This window comes from Vitis riparia, chromosome 8 (assembly GCF_004353265.1).
Source record: "Vitis riparia cultivar Riparia Gloire de Montpellier isolate 1030 chromosome 8, EGFV_Vit.rip_1.0, whole genome shotgun sequence".
Lineage (NCBI taxonomy): Eukaryota > Viridiplantae > Streptophyta > Magnoliopsida > Vitales > Vitaceae > Vitis > Vitis riparia.
The window spans coordinates 17,391,169-17,405,606 of NC_048438.1; the positions used below are offsets into that span (position 1 = coordinate 17,391,169).

At 32.5% G+C, this 14,438-nt stretch overlaps 2 protein-coding genes across 2 annotated transcripts; one reads left to right on the forward strand and one right to left on the reverse strand.

Annotated features, from left to right (window-relative positions):
* The first annotated feature begins 4,762 nt into the window (after window positions 1-4,762).
* Window positions 4,763-8,506, forward strand: LOC117920938. The gene is made up of 3 exons (XM_034838648.1): window positions 4,763-5,604; window positions 6,058-6,226; window positions 7,804-8,506. Exons 1-3 carry the CDS (start codon window positions 4,834-4,836, stop codon window positions 8,259-8,261), a joined length of 1,398 nt encoding a protein of 465 aa, XP_034694539.1. The 5' UTR covers window positions 4,763-4,833; the 3' UTR covers window positions 8,262-8,506.
* A 1,236-nt stretch (window positions 8,507-9,742) lies between these two features.
* On the reverse strand, window positions 9,743-10,383 carry LOC117921130 (auxin-induced protein 15A). Its single transcript, XM_034838925.1, has one exon. It carries the CDS (start codon window positions 10,345-10,347, stop codon window positions 9,970-9,972), a length of 378 nt encoding a protein of 125 aa, XP_034694816.1. The 5' UTR covers window positions 10,348-10,383; the 3' UTR covers window positions 9,743-9,969.
* Between the last annotated feature and the right edge of the window lie 4,055 nt (window positions 10,384-14,438).

The window sequence follows — 14,438 nt, forward strand, 5'->3', positions numbered from 1 at the left end:
TAGGTTCAACCACCGGCTGATCCTTTTTTCGGTTTGATCACATTTTTCGAATCGTTTCACGATTGAACCGTTCAAGAATCTGGCCCGTCGGACCCCACGGACCAGCTGGCCCTCTCTTCGAGGTTTTTTGGGGTTGGGCCGGGCTCTTACGGCGGCCTCTCTCCAAGCCATTTCGGCCCTGTTTTCTTTTCTGGGCCGGATCTCCTAAACCTTTCTTCAGATCTTTTCTCACTTTGGGCCTTTCTTCAGATCTCATAGCGGGCCAGTGGTTTGCCCGGTAAGAGTTTTGGCATTTATTACGATCGTGTAAGATGTTGAAGTCATCATTAAATATTTTTGTACAATATGAAAAAGAATATTAATCATTGACCTTCCCGAATAAAAGGAGATCATTTTCAATCTCCTAAGCTTTTTGTCAATTTTTTCTTTCTTTCATCACACCTTTTTCTACCATCCGTCTCCTCGACTTTGATTTTCACAGAGGTGTGGTTGGACTTGCCCCTTTTGCCCTTTGTGTGCATGAGTTAAACTTGGAAGGAATCACGGAGAGCTCATTGTCACTTACTAGTGGGCCAAGGTGTCGTTGGCTCATTCATTCGGTTAGTTGAATTAGAGATCTGCGCACCAACACATCCAACTAATTTCCCACGATGATTTGATGATTGAAACATATGATATTCATGTATCACATTATTAATTTTAATCCTCGATTTAATCCCTACAATATAATCAAATTCAATTTTTCAATTTATTTTCAATCATCTAAAATTTATTGTAAATATTACTTACCGCTTAAATTAATAATTTCAGTTTATTTATAATAGCGAAATAAAAATAGAAAGATTTCACGCTCGTTTCCATTGACCAAAAATTTTGTACACTATTTATAGAATTACAAGATGTTTGTCATTATTATTTTTTAAAATGCTTTTATCAATACCCAATAACCTATTACATATAAAAGCTTATCCAAACCCAACTAATTATTAGTTAATATTAATTTTTATATAAGGGCTACCCGTCCTAAAAGCCCAACTCATAATTTATACAAAACTAATTTAACACTTATTAAACCTTTTAAGCATCATAACTCAATAAAACCAACCACATCTATGCGTATGTATGGAAGGTCGCGTCCCAAAACCCATTTCAACGACGTGACAGTCATTTCACGCTTCGAGCTTGAAAGCTTAAAGTGAAAATAATACAAATATTCATCTTATAATTAGAAATCACCAATTACAAAATTCTTATTCAAAGTATCATAAAAAAATTTAATAATCTTCAAATCTCAACGTTAAAACTAATATGTCGACTAAAGTGTTATTATACAAAAAAAATTGAAACTTAACATGTCAAATAGTCATTAAATTTTAACTTTTAAACAATGTTCGATTGTTATCCAAACAACTTCAAACTTAACAAATTCAACATGCGATAAATTATAACTTTTAAATAATATAAAAATAATAATAATAAACCAAAAGTACTAATAATGTCAAATTCCCAACCTAGCCATCACTTTTTGCTCGAATTGAAAGTACTTAGAAATTTGTCAATAAAGGGGAATGAACTCGTAACCCAATAAGGAATATTAATATAGTTTCATAGATCAAATATTTTCAATTAAGATTGCAAATCATACGAGCTTTTGAATTCAAACATGTTAATACATCTAAAACTTTTCAACTAAACATTTTCATATTTATGTCAAAATAATTCCATATCAAATTCAATTCAAATACATTTAAAATAATTTTACTATGGTTATCAAATAATAAACGGTGTCTAATTAGGTAGAACTTTATAAATGGTTGGCTAGCCTCAAATTTTTCCCTTAATCAAACATTACTAATTCTAATAATCTCTAACTAAACCCTTAGAGGGGTAGGGTCCAAATTAATTATATTCCCTACCACAAAATGTAAATGTCAACTCTTATATTCTTTTGACAATAATAAAAAAAATTATCATATTCTATTGACTAAGACCAAAAGGTCAACTATTATATTTTATTAACTATAATCAAACAAACTAAAGTCAAACAAAAATATAATATCTCCATTTTTTTTGTTATAAATAAAAAAATATTATAATATAATTTCCATACAAAATATATTTAATCGATGCATAGAAACAAAAATAACATTTTACACATTTTAAACTAAAACATAAAAAAAAAATATTTTCTTCTGCACAATCTACATTAATTTTCCTCGCTTTAAAGAAACATTCAAAAAACTTGAAGAATTTAATCATGAACAAAAAACTTCTCACCTATCATAGTGAAAATAACTATTACTATTAATTATTTATTTATTTAAAATCATGAGTTTGACAATTCTAAAAAATTTATGTATTAATATTAATATTTCTAAGTACCAACGATAATTTAATTAATTTATTCCTTATATAAGTAAAATTAGTAAATTTTAAATTTATACAAAACTTTTTTCTCAATTTTATTTTTAAGAATACATTACTAATTTAATTAAACTACATTTTCTTATATTAATTAAATTATATTTTATTTATTAACTTAACATTTATCATTGTTATTATTAGGGTTATTTGGTTTTATGGGTCAAAATAACCCCCATATTTGTAAATATAACTCATTCATGAAAAAGGCAAAAAAATTAACCTGGTTGAGACAAAAACACCCATCATTTTTTTTTTCCTTCAAGATAACTTTCCTTTTCCTTCTATTTTTATTTTTATAGTAGATTAGGTTTTTATTTGGTCACCAATTACTCCTCTTTGATTTCCCTGCAGAGAACAAGCCTAAGTTCTCACAATTGTTTTATTTATTCTTTATTCTTAGTCATGAAAAAATGAAAAAAATAATATAAACAATCAACAATTTTTATTTTATTTTATATTATCATTTTATTTCTTTTTGTTTCCTGAAAATTCAAAATCTTACTTCACCATTGTAGGTAAAAAATAGAGACTACATTGTTAGTTATGAAAAAATGAAAAATTTGTCCAAAATAAATTGAAAAGATTTATCCATATAGCAAGGTCAAATGACGGTAAACAATAAATAACATGCATGAAAAATTATTATGATTTTAGTATTGCTTGTATAATTAATAGTCATTATAGTTATATATTGTTCGATTGGATTTTTGATTTATGGGAAGTGTTGCTTTACATAATTGAGCAACAAATTTTACTATTTGTTAGGTTGAACTTAATATAAATTGAGTTTATGTGTTACTATTCAAAGCAAAAGTCTATTTCTATATAACTGTACTAAAACTTGAGATTGAATTGTTGACATATCATTATGTAGTGAGTTATTTAATAAAAATATAAATATATGTTTCATGATTTATTACATAGTCTATAATTGGAACTTAATAAAAGTATATCATATGTTATATTATTTCATTTTTAACATGATAGTTTAAAATATTTATTTTTGTAGTTATTGATGAAGTAAGAATAATGCTTTTGTATAGGGGGAATTGGGTACAAGATGAGAACACATACCACTTTAAAGGAAGTGAAGGTAAAGATATTATAGTGAAAAATAATATATTATATCATGAATTAATGAGAGTTTTGTATCATATTCTTCAACTAGATCCAGTTGAGTTATGTATCGCATTATGAAAGACATTCATTGTAGAGTTGTGCTACCACCAAAAAGTTAACAACCAGTAAGAAGACAAAGAAAGGAAAGTAATGTTTTCAGAATCGGATCAATCATTGAACCGAAAATATAACCGATTCATGGTTTACTGGTCAGACCGGCGGTTAACTTCAGACATCATAAATATATTATTTATAAATTATTAAAATTTTAAATAATTATAAAATAAAAATAATAATTTATATATTATTTAAAAATTAAAATTTTATTTGAAAATCAGAAAATTAAATTCAAATTAGAAATCTAAATTAAAATCATAATTTAAATTTAATTTTTAAATTGAAAATTCAAACAATTGAAAATTCATTTTTAAATAAAAAAACTCACTTTAAAATCAAGAATTTATTTAAAATTGTAATGTTTTCATTACTTTAAATTAAAATTATAAGTTTTAAACATCATAAAATAAAAAAATAATAAATATAAAAGGAAATAAATAATAATGAGATAAGGTAAAAAATAATTAAAAAAAATATATAGAAGAAAAGAAGAGAGAAACGGGCAGGGTTCCAACGATTTTGGGGTACTTATATTTATTTTGTTTTATCCATTCAAAATTGTTTTTAAAAATAATTATTTTCGTATAAAGTTTATAAAAGTTTGATTAACAGTTTTAAATGGTAATAAACCTAAGGCTCTATAATCATAAAGATATTAACGATGCAATAACTTGTTGGTAATTCATAACAAGTAACATGTCTATTAAATCATCTAATCTAGCATAAAAAAAATATGAGACATAGACTCGTTGAAATATTATGAAAGTTATTTGTATTACTTGGAAAATGTAATTTAAATTTTTTAAGAATAAGTTATTTTGTAATTAAAGTTTAATTTTTTAATTTTTTTAAAAATTTATATATTATTTTCAATTTTTTTTAACAAAACCATTAAAAATTTTCCAGTAAAACTGGCATTCCCTTCCAAAACTTCACCCCGTGGATTGAGGATTGGCAACATGTGTATTTTGATTTTAATTTATAAATTTGACGTGTCACAAAAACCCGGATGTTGCAAAAGGAAAATCCAAAATTATGTTCGCTCCTTTTCGTCCAATCCCAATCTAGATTGGATTTATTATTAGGCCTGTTTATCTCTTCCTAGTGGTGGTGGCCCTTACGCCAAGGCAGTTCTCTCCAATATCAATCTCGCTCAGCATCTCACTCACACTCATGGCCGACCCAGAAACCACCCAACTCAAGGGTCGAGCCGCCGGTGGCACCGAGTATAGTTGGTGCAAAGCCGTGCCTGGCGGCACCGGCATAACCGCTCTAGCTATCCTCCTCTCAAAAGCCCCTGATTTTTCCCTCCTCCAAGCCGCCCTCCACAAGCTCCAAAATGCCTACCCGATCCTCCGCTCCAAGCTTCACTTCGACCCAAAAACCAACGCCTTCTCCTTCTTCACAACCCAAAATCCTTACCTCCAACTCGAAACTTTCGATCTCTCTTCAACCTCTGGCATCCTCCAAACTCTCCCAAATCCAGAAACCGACTCCGTTTCCCCATTCCACCGCATCTTCGAGCACCAGTTGAACCTCAACACTTGGCACAATCCCGACCCTTCATCCAACACCGAAACCGACCTCTTCTTTGCGAGCGTCTACACTCTAAGCAACGATGAGTGGGTGGTGACGCTCCGTCTTCACACGGCGGCCTGCGACCGCACCTCGGCGGTGGCTTTGCTTAGGAAATTGCTGGCATTAATGGGAGGAGGGAGGGAGAAGGAATTGGAGAAGGAAACGGAGCTGAGCTTGGGAATTGAGGATATGATCCCCAGTGGGAAAGCCAACAAGCCATTCTGGGCGCGTGGAGTGAACATGCTTGGCTACTCTCTCAATTCATTTAGGCTCGCGAATTTGAATTTCATAGACGCAAACTCGCCGAGATCGTCGGAAGTGGTGAGATTGCATCTCCCTGCGGATCATACTGCTCTCATTACTGCTGTAAGTCAACTTCAACGTATTTCCGTTGTTGTTTTTCCTAATTATTATTCTGAATTTTTTTTACCCCCATCACATTTGAGAAGAATACTCCTCACTCATCGTTTGCCACGGCTTCCCACTCGCGTAGGGATGCTGTGGCCCGAAGGATTCAGCCTTTCCCTCGTCAAAAGTTAGATATAGCGTAAGCAACCCACGAGGAAATGGGCCCATGTAGACAATCCTACAATTGATGCACAGCTTTCTGAGTAACTCAATTGTCTTTATCGTGCACTACAAAATTCAAAGCTTGGGGTCATCAAAACAATTCAACTTTAAATTCTTCATGTTTGAATTAATAAAATAAAATAAAATAAAAACTGTGGATATGCCTTTAAATGGGAATATGCAGACCCCGTAGTTTTCAAGTTAGTTTCATGAGGGTGGGGGAGAAGGATTATGACTTGGGTTTTGCAGGCCTGTGAGTCCAGAGAGATTAAGCTGTGTGGGGCCCTGGCAGCCGCTGCATTGATTGCCGCACATGCATCCAACCATCTTCCTGATGGACGGTGGGCCAAATATGGCGTTGTAACTCTCATCGATTGCCGTTCTATTCTTGACCCCGTTCTTCCCAGCGATCACATCGGTAAGCCCTAATTCATGATATCATCTCCATTTTTGTTTAAACATATTCATTCTATCTATCCACAATCATTACATATACAGTGAATTTTTGTCCGTGAACAAGCACCGATAATTTTGGAGAAGCATTTGAAAAGACATATTTGGGCATATAATCACTTCAAAGTAGAAATTGTCTACTGTCCAATAATCCAATATGGCTCTGGTCTTTAGCCATGTCAACTTTAGGTGGATCTGATTTAAATCTAAGTAGAGGCAAATGTTGAATAGATATATTGCCTTAATTCTAATTACCTTTAAATGGTTTTTTTTTTCCTTCAAATTTTTGGATGAAAATACACTTTCCTCGAGCTTTTATTCATGAAAATACACCTTTGAATGTTGATTATATATATATATATATATATATATATAATATTAAAACATCTATAAAATAAATTATTATTTTCTGTTTATTTTAATTTAAAAGTTAATTATTCTAAAAATAGGAAACAAAAGTGTAATATAAAAATTGAAACCTACTTTCTCCATTAAAACAAAAATGTTCATTAAAGGTGATTTTAAAAATTTTAAGAGTTTGTTTGAAAACTGTTTTTGAGAATGTTTTTTTGTTTAAAAAAAATGAAAAATATATTTGATAATACGAAAACTATTTTTTATTTTTTGTTTTTAAGAATAGAAAATAAGGTGAAATCATCTTTTAATTGTTTTTATTTGTTTTTTTATAGGTATTTAAAAAAATAATTATATAAATATGTATAATAATTAAAAATAAAGCTTTAGACATAAAAATTATTTTAAAAATATTAAAAACAAGATAAAAATATTTCAAGTTTCCAAAAAGAATTTTGTTTTACAAAATATTATAAAACAATTTTCAAAAAATATTTTTAAAAACTATTTTCTAAAATTATTTTAGAAAATAGTTATCAAATAAGCTAAATCTTGTTACTTTAAAACTTAAGTTAAAAAAGACAAATCATCCATGGATTTGGGTTATTTTAGGAAGTGTTTATAATATTTTTAATACTTTAATTTTTTTATCTTTTAAGTTAAAATTACTTTCAAAAATCATTACTAAATGCACTTTTAGAGTCCGTTTAATAGTGATTTTAAAAAGCGTTACTAACCTTTATAACATTTGAATTTTTTAATTATTTAAGTGTTAAAAATATTAAAAATATTTCTTAGAATCACGGTTAAATACACTATTAAAGTGTGTTTTACAATGATTTTAGAAAGTATTTATAATATTTCTAATCTTTGAAGATTTTTATCTTTCAAGTATTAAAAATATTATAAATACTTTTTAAAATTACTGTCAAACACACTCTTAATATTCTTAAAACTTTAGGTTTTAATATTGAATAAAATTGGCTCGTGATAGGTGGGTTTAAAAGAAAATTATTCAATATTTTTATAAATATTAAATAAATTAAATATGTGCATAAATTATATATATATATATATATATATATAATTTTAATTAATTTTAATTTTATTTCATAATTTATATAATAAACTGAAGAAAATAATTTATTTTTACAAAAATTTCCATGCTGAAACCTAAATGTGATGCAGGATTTTACCATTCTGCCATACTGAATACCCACGACGTGAACGGGAGTGAAACACTGTGGGAGCTAGCCAGGAGAACCTACGGGTCCTATGCAAATGATAAGAACTACAACAAGCACTTCTCGGACATGGCTGACCTCAATTTCCTCATGTGTAGAGCCATTGAGAACCCCGGCTTGACTCCATCAGGGTCGCTCAGAACTTCATTAGTCTCGGTGTTCGAGGACTGTGTGATGGACGAGTCCAACCAACTGTATCAGGAGATGGGGGTGAAGGACTACGTGGGATGCGGTTCGGCTCACGGCGTTGGACCCTCCATTGCTTTGTTCCACACCATACGAGATGGGCAGTTGGATTGTGCTTGTGTATACCCCTCCCCGCTGCATTCCAGGGAGCAGATGCTGGAACTGGTTGATGCCATGAAGAGGGTCCTTGTGGATGGTTGTGCCACTGGCGAGTGAGGGATGTTGAGAACTGGACTAGAGCAGCTTAGAGGCCTCTTGGGTTTAGGCTGTTTCATTGTGGGCCGACTCCTTATGATAATTGGAACTTGGAATAAAGTATAACGCAGGTGCTCTCTCATGGGCCAACCCTTCATCATTCTCTGTTTCTCTCTTCCTCCCATACAATATTAATTAACGGGCTAGAAAGGAAGAAATAAACATAAAACATCAAATGATAAGACATGTGATCATTTTATTTTTTATTTTTTGAAAAACTAAACAGAAGCTGGCCTTTCGGCAACATACTACAGAGCACAATACAGTAATTAGGGCCCAGAAATGGCCCAATCAGCGGTTATGGCTTCTAAGTCTCAACTGCTTTCTGGCACATGGAGTACAATCCAAGGAAAGGCAGTCTTGTACTAAAAGACGTGTCACGACTCACAACAACCCCATAACAACAAGGCTTGATTGTGCGTCAAGCATTGGGATTACTCCTTCTTAACCTCATTTAGTCTTCTGCTCAATAATTGGAATCATTCTGATTCTTGCAAGTGTCAATTACTTACCCCATGAAATGTCAAGAATGTGTAACTACGTACTTGGGATTCAATTTCACCACCAGATGGGTTAAGTAGTTGACAAAATGTATTAGAGATTTAGAATTGAACTCCTTCATCATCACATGAGAAATGGTTAGTGATTTAAAAATGAGGAATATTTTTCATTCTCTCTATGTCTAATTTGTATACAAGAACGGAACAAAATTGGCAAAAATACAAATTTCTGATAATGGGTGTATATACATTTTGAAACCCCAGTTTCTGATTAGATACTATCGGGTTCTCAGTCTGAAATGCCCCAGCATGAATATTTGATTTTAAAAAGCTAGAGCACTCCCAAGAACGAGAGACCGCTTCTGGCATTGACACGGACTGGGCCTACCTGGTGGCAGACCATAATTGAGGCGCGCCTACAATTTGAAACTACTTGACTCAGACCTTAGCACTAATAATAGTTATTCGATCGGAGCTCCCTTTACACACCTGCCAACACTCTTCTTCAATCTCCATGCCCAATAATTCATTACGCTTTAGGAGAAAAATAGCTTGCTGGGGTTGATTTTCTCAGGATGATAGAATCTGAGAGATAAGTTCTAAATGAAATGTGGATCTCTCCGTCAGCCTGACTCTTGCGTACTTAGCCTTTTTGCATAAGATAACGTCCTTTAATCACCTTAAGAGTCGTAGATCAACCCAAGTTTCATTGGAAGGCTGTGGTTCGAAGGGACATTTGTTTTGAAAATCATATTAAATTCTGAATCGACTTTCTGAAAACTATATGCAGCAATCAGGTAATAAATAAAGGAAAAAATAGATTAATAAATGCCCATTATTACATTAATCAATGCGTGGCTCCGGATAAATTTTCAAGTCATTTAATGATTGAAGTTGCCGATTTTGGGCATTTCTGCATTCTTGTAGAAGAAGAAAGAAAAAGGAGAGAAAAATTCTCATTTACTGTGCCAGTGTCAATGAAAAAAGAAGGCGAATTGAACCCAAAATTGAAGTTGTCTATCAATTCAACCTACCTAGAAAATTGAGGATCAAAATCAGCCTAAGAACCATTTTGGTGAGCTGAGTATAAGGTATGTGTATAATACATGTTGCCGACTTGCAGGACAAATCTGCATACCAGAGAAAAGAGCTAATTCCTAAATGGTGGTCTAAACAAACTCCTCGACCAGATTCCCAAAATCAAACTTGCCATTGCAGCATTCCACAGCATTCACGACCTCTTGGAAAGTTGACACACTGCAGGGGACCACCAGCCCATTCCTCTGATCGAATCCGAACTCGTTGTAGGCCTTCTCCAGCAGCATTTTGAAGAGAGGGTGGGAAAGGAAGCTGGTGGGCACCACGAATCTCTGCCTCTCTTCGCCCACGTAGACCGCAAAAGACCCAGTCGGGGTGGTGCCTGAGGGAGATCCTTCTTCGTAGTCCCTCAGCAAACACTCATGGTGCGACGGCTCCCGATCGCCTCCTCCTATAACCTTTACCTTCTTCACTAGTTTCTTCACGGACCCCATCTTCTTCCCCAGCATTTTCAAAAGGCTTGAGAGACCAGAAAGAGGAGGAGGAGGAGGAGTGAGGAGAGTGAGACAGAGGATAAAAATGAAGGGAGGGAGGGAGGGAGGGAGGGAGGGAGATAGAGAGGAAGAGGATGAAAACTGTAAAGGGGGTGTATTGCTTAAGGGGGAAAAGGGTGGGTGGGGGAGGATTTGTATTGTGGTTAGGGGCTTGAAGGGAATGTCTCAAAATGGGACATCTTTTGACTTTTAATATCATTAAGAATCTATGATTTGTGAATTGTGGTTGATTTTGTTCGTCCTCTAAAATCATTAGGCTTCATTACTTTGACTTTTCAACAGTTTGGAGCAATTTTAGTTAAAATTATTAAAATAAGGAGACCTATCATGGAGTGGCACAGTATCATGAATCGATGCTGGCCTTTCCACTTTCTTTTCATTGGTGTTTGGTGAATAAGGTTCATACATTTTGGTGCTCCATCTACAAGATTAGCATGCCAGTAATCCAAAAGGATGTCGTACGGTGGTTAGATGGACCCTTTTTTAGTTGCTGCCCAGGGAGTTTCTTTCACAAGCTTATTCATGTGCTCTTCCTATCAACCACACATATCCAACCCACTTAATTATCTTAATCCAATGCCACTTTTCAAGTGCAGGCTTAGATTGTTAATATCAACTTGTGTTATTTACTTAAATTATGCTGGAATATTCAAAACAGTGAAGGGGTGTCAGAGCTAGAAACTTAAAAGCCTAAAAAAAAAAATCTAAGAAATTTTTTGTATAGTGGTTTGTGAAAGAATAAATGAATAAATAATAAAAGATTCGTCGAGTAGAGTTGGAGTCCTGTCAGACTCATGCTTAGCTAGAGGCTAGAGCTGAATTCGAGATCTACCAACCTCTCATAGTGATTAGTGAATGGGGGCCTTATGCTCATTTCAACTCAGAGACAAAATGGGAGACCTGGTTTTTTTCAGCACCTTGGCATTGGCTTTATTATTTGTTTGGAGTGCATAACAACCACAACAGTCCCATCCTTGTCTCTCAACAAGTGGAATCTCAGTCCAATCATTAACCAAAAAATACACTCACTATGTTTATATATATACATAGATGGTTTGGTACTATCCCTCCACTTTGGAATCAAATACCCATATTTTAATGGGCAGGCACTCCAAGAAAGAGAGAATCCGGGAATGCCGACCTCTCAGGAAAAGCGACAGAGGGCTAGGTCCCAACGATGGAGGGGTTGACTAAGGTGGGCGAGTACATGGGTGGAAGATTGACCAGGGTGGGCAACAATGAAGTAAGTGGGAGGCTATTTATCAGCACACGCACTGCACACCAATGGATCATATATATCCTCATATCTTTATATTCTTGAATCATATGGATTATATATTGAAGAAAGTCAGACGCCGTGGCACATTACATGACGTGCGTGTAAGAAACCCAGCAAAGAGGGAACCCAAAAACTAAAAAATAAAAAGAAAATGTCGGGACTGTGGATGATGGATGGTGTCCATGTGAGAGAGAGAGAGGACAAAGCTTAGGTGGTGGAACGGTCCAAAACAATGGGTACAAAGGAAAGTACCCACATTCACGGAAGCTTTTTGGAAATTCAAGATAGTTTTTCAGAAAGAGAGAGAGGGGAAGAAGACGGGGGAATGGTTGACATGGTACTATGGTAGTAGATGCCCTCATTTACACAAAGTCAGTACAGGACAATGAGGTGGAACCATGGCCCGTGGTTTTGTGCCTAATACGAGCCGTTGACACTGAGAAGGAAGAATTGTCACACGGCGTGGGATGGAATGGACATAGGAACGTCCTTCTAGATTAATGCCCCCTTTCCTGTCACTGACTTTATATCTCTTCGTCTTTGCCGTGCTAGAAGTTGGAACCCAAATGACTGGGAAATGTTTGAACACAGACATAATTTAATGTTTTATAATAATAATTCGTAAACAAATCTAACTTAACGTAGAATAGTATTTTTAAATGTCAAATATTAAATATAATTTGTACTTTTATAAATATTATTATTAAAAAACATTTCAATAATTATAATCATTTTTATATATTAAATTTAATAATTAAAATTAATTAATTTTATAATACATATACTTATAATAATTATATTATTGTATAAATATTATATATAATACCATGCTACGCCACTTAAAATTTAAGATAAAAAACATGGGAGATTTAAAAATATTTTTTTCTATAGTAGTTTAGGAATCATTTTTTAAAATTATTGTATTTTTTAAACTACCATACTTTTATTAAAAATTCTGGCTTTGTGCCTAATAATAGTGATTGACACCATGACATGGGAGAATTGCCACACGTGACACGACTTGGGATGGAATGGACATAGGAGCATCCTTTTGTATTAATGCCCCATTTCCTCTCACCGACTTCATATCTTTTCGTCTTTCCCGTGTTAGAAATTGGAACCCAAATAACATCGAAATGTTTGAACACACACAAAATTTAATGTTTTATAATAATAATTTATATTATTTGATTATTTGATTTTATTTTAAGCTGAAAACTCTTGCATTGAGAAAGCAAAGGACTAACTTAGTTGAAGAAAGGGTCTGCTCTACTGATTTAGGTAACATATGTTTAATAAAACTTTTGAAATTAAATGCATTTTTTTGTCTCCATCGTCTTGCTTTATTTAGACTTGAGAGAGTTTCTACGTTCTTGGTCCAAAATTTGAAGTTGAATTATGGTTTCCCAATGACCCAGTCATTGTGATTTCGGCTGTTCAAATTTGAGAAATATCATTGGCGGTCAACTCAGATCGGATTAGCCACCGTTTCTACCTTTGAAGTTTGACTGACCGGTGCGTTTTGTGGACATTACCAAATATAATATTAATTGAAAACAATTTAAACCAAGGCTTTGCACGAGGCCATCGCCATTAGGCCTCTCCGTCGCCTTTCATTCCCGCCGGCACCCTGGAACTAAGCCGTGGCTTCCCTTCAAGGATTGGTGGGCGGTGGGTCAGGCCTTCTTTTGTTTTGGATCATGGTGGAACTTGTGATCCATGTGTTGCAGGCTTGCAGCCTCTTCAGTCTTTCTTTCTTTAAACCTTTATAGTGATAATTAACCATGATTTTAAGAGGTAATTTTCTATCTCTGAGATGTTTTACCCTAGAGGAGTAGATTACTTACTCAATGAATCTTGAATAATTATTTTGGTATTTCAAATGTTTATTTAGCTTTAATAAAACAGAAAAAAAAAATTCACCCTTGAAAGTGAAATAAGTTTAAAATAAAATACAAAAATAATTTATTCATTTTAAATTTATTTTTATTTTATTTTATTTTCCTTCTTTGTGTGTTTTTTTTCTTAAATTTTTATTTTTCCTCTAACTTTTTAGAATCAACACATAACCTAAAGTAAAACACTAATGTAAATAGTGCTTCTAAATTTTCATCCTTCAAAAAATATAAAAAAAAATCTAAATTATTAAAATAAGGTATAAACAATCGATACAAGCTACAAATAAATAAAATCATAATACAAGATAAGTAATAAAATCTAAATATATATGTGAAGTCATGATGAATTACGTGTTTTTTATAATATCGCTATGATTATTATAGGGTATTGCAAACTTGCAATACCCTACTTTCAATACTATGAAAAGCAAAAAGGCAAAAAAAAACATGTATTTTTGTTAACTAAGGTCATTTAATAACTGTTTTTAAAAATAATTCTGAAAATTTGTTTTTAAAAATAGTTTTTGATCATTATTATATAATATTTTATAAAATAAAATTTTATTTTAAATTTTTAAATATTTTTAAACATGTTTTAAAATAATTTTTTATACTTATATCTTTATTTTTAATTATGTTTTTATAATTATTTTTTAAATTAGTTATAAAAAAATAAAAACAACTAAAATATATTATCTAAAAATATTTTATTATTTATTATTAATTATTGATAATAAAAAATAGAAAATAATTTTCTCATGGAATTTATAATTTTTGAACAAAAAAAAATGGAGGAAGAGTAGATGAAAAATTTATTAAGCAATGTGAAGTTCAACATGTGAGACTGAGAGTGATGCAACAGCTGATTG